The sequence below is a fragment of the Procambarus clarkii genome, chromosome 67, assembly GCF_040958095.1.
Source record: "Procambarus clarkii isolate CNS0578487 chromosome 67, FALCON_Pclarkii_2.0, whole genome shotgun sequence".
Lineage (NCBI taxonomy): Eukaryota > Metazoa > Arthropoda > Malacostraca > Decapoda > Cambaridae > Procambarus > Procambarus clarkii.
In genome coordinates, this window is record NC_091216.1 from 5,974,609 (window position 1) to 5,981,311 (window position 6,703).

Sequence of the window (6,703 nt, forward strand, 5' to 3'; positions counted from 1 at the left end):
TCGCTGGGACAACCTGGCTGGGACTTGTTGCGGGACTTGTCGCTGGGACGAAATGATTAGGACTTGTCGCTGGGACGACCTGGCTGGGACTCTGCGCTGGGACGACATGACTGGGACTTGTCGCTGGGATTCATCGCTGGGACTCATCGCTGGGAGTCGTCACTTAGACGACCTGGCTGGGACTTGTCGCTGAGACGACATGGCTGGGACTTGTTGCTGGGACTCATCGCTAGGACTTGTCACTGGAACGACATGACTAGGACTTGTCGCTGGGACGACATGACTGGGACTTGTCGCTGGGACGACATGACTGGGACTTGTCGCTGAACGACATTGCTGGGACTTGTTGCTGGAAGACATGCCTAGAACGTGTCGCTGAGACGACATGACTGGGACTTGTCGCTGGGAAGACATGGCTGGGACTTGTCGCTGAGACTACATGGCTGGGACTTGTCGCTGAGAAGACATAGCTAGGACTTGTCGCTAGGACTCGTCGCTGGGACTCGTCGCTGAGACGACATGGCTGACACTCGTCGCTGGGACAGCAGGCTGGGACTTGTTGTTGGGACGACATAGCTGGGACTTGTCGCTGGCACTCTTCGCTGGGACGACATGGCTGGGACTCGTCGCTGGGACGACATGGCTGGGACTTGTCGCTGGGACAACCTGGCTGGGGCTTGTTGCGGGACTTGTCGCTGGGACGAAATGATTAGGACTTGTTGCTGGGACGACCTGGCTGGGACTCTGCGCTGGGACGACATGACTGGGACTTGTCGCTGGGATTCATCGATGGGACTCATCGCTGGGAGTCGTCACTTAGACGACATGGCTGGGACTTGTCGCTGAGACGACATGGCTGGGACTTGTTGCTGGGACTCATCGCTAGGACTTGTCACTGGAACGACATGACTAGGACTTGTCGCTGGGACGACATGACTGGGACTTGTCGCTGGGACAACATGACTGGGACTTGTCGCTGGAACGACATTGCTGGGACTTGTCGCTGGGAAGATATGCCTAGAACTTGTCGCTGAGACGACATGACTGGGACTTGTCGCTGGGAAGACATGGCTGGGACTTGTCGCTGAGAGACTACATGGCTGGGACTTGTCGCTGGGACAGCATGGTTGGGACTTGTCGCTGGGAAGACATGGCAGGGACTCATCACTGGGACAGAATGGCAGGTACTTGTCGCTGGGACAGCATGGCTGGTACTTGTCGCTGGGACAACATGGCTGGGACTTGTCGCTGGGAAAACATGGCAGGGATTGTCTCTAGGACTACATGGCTAGTACATGTCGCTGGGACAGCATGACTGGGACTTGTCACTGGGACAACATAGCTGGAATTGTCGCTGGGACGACATGGCTGAGATTTGTTGCTAGGACGACATGGCTGGGACTCGTCGCTGGGACGACATGGCTGGAACTCGTCGCTGGGACGACATGACTGGGACTCGTCGCTGGGACGACATGACTGGGACTCGTCGCAGGGACGATATGGCTGGGACTCGTCGCTGGGATGATATAGCTTGGACTCGTTGCTGGGACAATATGGCTGGTACTCGTCGCTGGGACACCATAGCTGAGACCTGTAGCTGGGACAACATGACCGAGATTTGTCGCTGGGACGATATGGCTGGGACTCGTCGCTGGGACGACATGGCTGCGACTCGTCACTGGGACGACATGGCTGGGACTCGTCGCTGGGACAGAATCGCTAGGACATGTCGCTGGGACACCATGGCTGAGATTTGTCGCTGGGCCAACATGACCGAGACTTGTTCCTGGGACGACATGACTGAGACTTGTCGCTGGAACGACATGACTGGGACTCGTCGCAGGGACGACATGGAAGGGGGAGGGGGGTGGTAGGGTAATGATTCAGTTATATAGACATATACTAGTTTCTAAGTAAGAATTCTACTTAAACATATACAGCCTAAATATCTGTTTATTCTTGGTATGAACTCTGAAAAATTTGAATTTCGCCCATAAGATCTAACAAATTTGTATGACATTATTTGCACCATAAGAACTTTTAACAAACTTCTAAAATATCAGAAATTATTTTTCTCATAAGAATTCCTTAATTCCAAATCTGTGACTGCCCAAATTCACCTGAAAACCCTGACTATCAATGGGCCCTTTTTCCCAGAAAAAAAAGGGCCCATTGATAGTCATCCCTACTACTGACGACATGGCTGGGACTCGTCGCTTGGACGAGATCACTGGGACGACATGACTGGGACTCATCGCTGAGACAACATGACTGGGACTCGTCGCTAGGCCGAAATGACTGGGATTCGTCGCTGGGACTCGTAGGTGGGACGACATGCCTGGGACTCGTCGCTGGGACGACATGCCTGGTACTCGTCGCTGGGACAACATGGCTGGGACTCGTCGCTAGGCCGAAATGACTGGGATTCGTCGCTGGGACGGCATGACTGAGACTCGTCGCTGGGACGACATGACGGGGACTTGTCGGTGGGACGACATGGTTGGAACTCGTCGCTGGGACGACATGGTTGGAACTCGTCGCTGGGACGACATGACTGGGACTCGTCGCTGGGAAGACATGACTGGAACTTGTCGCTGGGACGACATGACTGGGACTGGTCGCTGGGACGACATGACGGGGACTCGTCGCTGGGATGACATGACTGGGACTGGTCGCGGGAAGACATGATTGGGACACGTCGCTGGGACAACATGGCTGGGGCTCGTCGCTGAGATGACATGACTGGGACTCATCACTGGACGACATGACTGGGACTCGTCACTGGGAAGACATGTCTGGAACTCGTCGCTGGGAAGACATGACTGGGACTTGTCGCTGGGACGACATAACTGGGACTCGTCGGTGGGAAGACATGAATGGAACTCATCGCTGGACGACATGACTGGGACTCGTCGCTGGGAAGAAATGACTGGAACTTGTCGCTGGGACGACATGACTGGGACTCGTCGCTGAGGACGACATGACTCGGATTCGTTGCTGGGACGACATGACTGGGACTCGTCGCTGGGACGACATGACTGGGACACATCGTTGGGATTCGTCGCTGGGACTCGGAGCTGGGACGACATGACTGAGACTCGTCGCTGGGACGACATAACGGGGACTCGTCGCTGGGACGACATGGTTGGAACTCGTCGCTGGAACGACATGACTGGGACTGGTCGCTGGGACGACATGATTGGGACTCGTCGCTGGGACGACATGACTAGGACTCGTCGCTGGAACGACATGTCTGGGACTGGTCGCTGGGACGACATGGTTGGGACTGGTCGCTGGGACGACACGACTGGGACTGGTCGCTGGGAAGACATGATTGGGACTCGTCGCTGAGACAACATGGCTGGGGCTGGTCGCTGAGACGACATGAATGGGACTCATCACTGGACGACATGACTGGGACTCGTCGCTGGGAAGACATGTCTGGGACTCGTCGCTGGGACGACATGGCTAGAACTCGTCGCTGGGACGACATGACTGGGGACTCGTCGCTGGGACGATATGACTGGGACTCGTCGCTGGGACGACATGGCTGGGGACTCGTCGCTGGGACGACATGACTGGGACTCGTCGCTGGGACGATATGACTGGGACTCGTCGCTGGGACGACATGGCTGGGACTCGTCGCTGGGACGATATGACTGGGACTCGTCGCTGGGACGATATGACTGGGACTCGTCGCTGGGACGACATGGCTGGGGACTCGTCGCTGGGACGACATGACTGGGACTCGTCGCTGGGACGATATGACTGGGACTCGTCGCTGGGACGATATGACTGGGACTCGTCGCTGGGACGACATGGCTGGGACTCGTCGCTGGGACGATATGACTGGGACTCGTCGCTGGGACGATATGACTGGGACTCGTCGCTGGGACGACATGGCTGGGACTCGTCGCTGGGACGACATGACTGGGACTCGTCGCTGGGACGATATGACTGGGACTCGTCGCTGGGACGATATGACTGGGACTCGTCGCTGGGACGACATGGCTGGAAGTCGTCGCAGGAAACAGAGAGGAAGTTTTCTGGAGAGAAGTGAACACGTTGATGACTCCAACATACCATTCACCCTCGCTCCTTCCTTTTATCTCTCCACCCATCACTGGTCTTATCTCTACCTCACCAGACCCACCCCATGTTTCCCCCCCCCTCTCTCTCTCTCTCTCTGTCTCTCTCTCTCTCTCTCTCTCTCTCTCTCTCTCTCTCCTCTCTCTCTCTCTCTCTCTCTCTCTCCTCCTCTCTCTCTCTCTCTCTCTCTCTCTCTCTCTCTCTCTCTCTCTCTCTCCTCTCTCTCACTCTCTCTCTCTCTCTTTTTCCCAAGAAGAAGAAGAAGAAAGAAAAGAAAGAGGCAGTATATCCAGCATCAGGATTCCTTCCCTCTAGTACCTAAAATGTTTGAGAGCCTGAGGATTTATTGTGGATGGAAGAAGAAAATAAGGATTTGTTTACCCAAGAAAGTCCCATTTTATGCGATTAATTTGGTAGATGGCCTGAGATATGTGACAATCTCCACACTCAACTTTTCCTTCGTCTTATGATAAATGTATATATATTATATATAATATATAATATATAATATAATTATATTTATATTATATAATATATATATAATATATATATATTATATATAATATATATAAAAATATCTATATATATATATATATATATAATATATATATATATATATATATATATATATATATATATATATATATATATATATATATATATATTATTAATATGACCGAAAAAGTAAGATTAATAATTCTAACACGAATTTCTCAATCTTTCGTACATTACGCTTCACTGTTGGAGGTAAATCAAAAATCACTTCTCCAAAATTCATTTTTATTTCTAGTCTGACGCGACACGGGCGCGTTTCGTAAAACTTATTACATTTTCAAAGACTTCACAAATACACAACTGATTAGAACTTACGTCTCTCTGATATTATATCTACATTTGAGTGAGGTGGGAAGGATGATGTGGCATTAACACAAGACAGAACAGGGGATATTAATAAGGTATTAAAAGTATCAACACAAGACAGAACACGAAACATTGGATATTGAATAGAAGTGTTTGTAGAAAGCCTATTGGTCCATATTTCTTGATGCTTCTATATTGGAGCGGAGTCTTGAGGTGGGTAGAATATAGTTGTGCAATAATTGGCTGTTGATTGCTGGTGTTGACTTCTTGATGTGTAGTGCCTCGCAACGTCAAGCCGCCTGCTATCATAAGAGAAGAACATAAGAACATAAGAACAAAGGTACTGCAGAAGGCCTATTGGCCCATACGAGGCAGCTCCTATTCTATAACCACCCAATCCCACTCATATACTTGTCCAACCCGTGCTTGAAACAATCGAGGGACCCCACCTCCACAATGTTACGCGACAATTGGTTCCACAAATCAACAACCCTGTTACTGAACCAGTATTACCCAAGTCTTTCCTAAATCTAAACTTATCCAATTTATATCCATTGTTTCGTGTTCTGTCCTGTGTTGATACTTTTAATACCCTATTGATATCCCCCCGGTTATGTCCATTCATCCACTTGTAAACCTCTATCATGTCACCCCTAACTCTTCGCCTTTCCAGTGAATGCAACTTAAGCTTTGTTAATCTTTCTTCATATGAAGATTTCTAATTTGGGAATTAACTTAGTCATCCTACGCTGGACACGTTCAAGTGAATTATATCCATTCTATAATATGGTGACCAAAACTGAACTGCATAATCTAAATGGGGCCTAACTAGAGCAAGATATAGCTTGAGAAACCACACCAGGTGTCTTGTTACTAACGCTGCGATTAATAAATCCAAGTGTCCGATTTGCCTTATTACGAACATTTATGCATTGATCCTTTTTGTTTTAAATTCTGACTAATCATAACTCCCAGATCCCTTTCGCAATCCGACTTCGCAATCACAACACCATCTAGCTCGTATCTTGTAACTCTATCATCATTACCTAACCTCAGAACTTTACATTTATCAGCATTAAACTGCATCTGCCAATCCTTTGACCATTTCAAAACCCTATCTAGATCAACTTGAAGTGATAGTGAGTCCTCCTCCGAATTAATTTCCCTACCGATTTTCGTATCATCGGCAAATTTGCAAATGTTGCTACTCAAACCTGAATCTAAATCATTTATATATATTATAAACAACAGAGGTCCCAGGACAGAGCCTTGAGGCACTCCACTTACAACATTTTCCCACTTGACTTGATTCCATTTATACTAACTCTCTGTTTCCTTTGGTATAGCCATGCCCTAATCCAGCTTATATAGCACCCCCAATACCATGAGACTCTATTTTTTAATCAGTCTTTCATGTGGCACTGTATCAAAAGCTTTGCTAAAGTCAAGGTATAAGAACATAAGAACATAAGAACATAAGAACAAAGGTAACTGCAGAAGGCCTATTGGCCCATACGAGGCAGCTCCTATTCTATAACCACCCAATCCCACTCATATACTTGTCCAACCCGTGCTTGAAACAATCGAGGGACCCCACCTCCACAATGTTACGCGGCAATTGGTTCCACAAATCAACAACCCTGTTACTGAACCAGTATTTACCCAAGTCTTTCCTAAATCTAAACTTATCCAATTTATATCCATTGTTTCGTGTTCTGTCCTGTGTTGATACTTTTAATACCCTATTAATATC

The 6,703-nt window shown here is 48.8% G+C and overlaps 1 protein-coding gene across 1 annotated transcript; it reads right to left on the bottom strand.

The window, feature by feature from the left end:
• Positions 1 to 2,284: 2,284 nt before the first annotated feature.
• LOC123767795 (dentin sialophosphoprotein-like) lies at positions 2,285 to 2,740 on the bottom strand. The gene has a single exon (XM_045757844.2). The coding sequence runs from the start codon at positions 2,738 to 2,740 to the stop codon at positions 2,285 to 2,287; it is 456 nt and encodes a 151-aa protein (XP_045613800.2).
• Positions 2,741 to 6,703: the final 3,963 nt, after the last annotated feature.

What these genes read in the sequence shown, in the direction of transcription:
- LOC123767795 (XM_045757844.2), bottom strand. Translation starts at nt 2,740, where the DNA reads ATGTCATCTCAGCGACGAGCCCCAGCCATGTTGTCCCAGCGACGTGTC.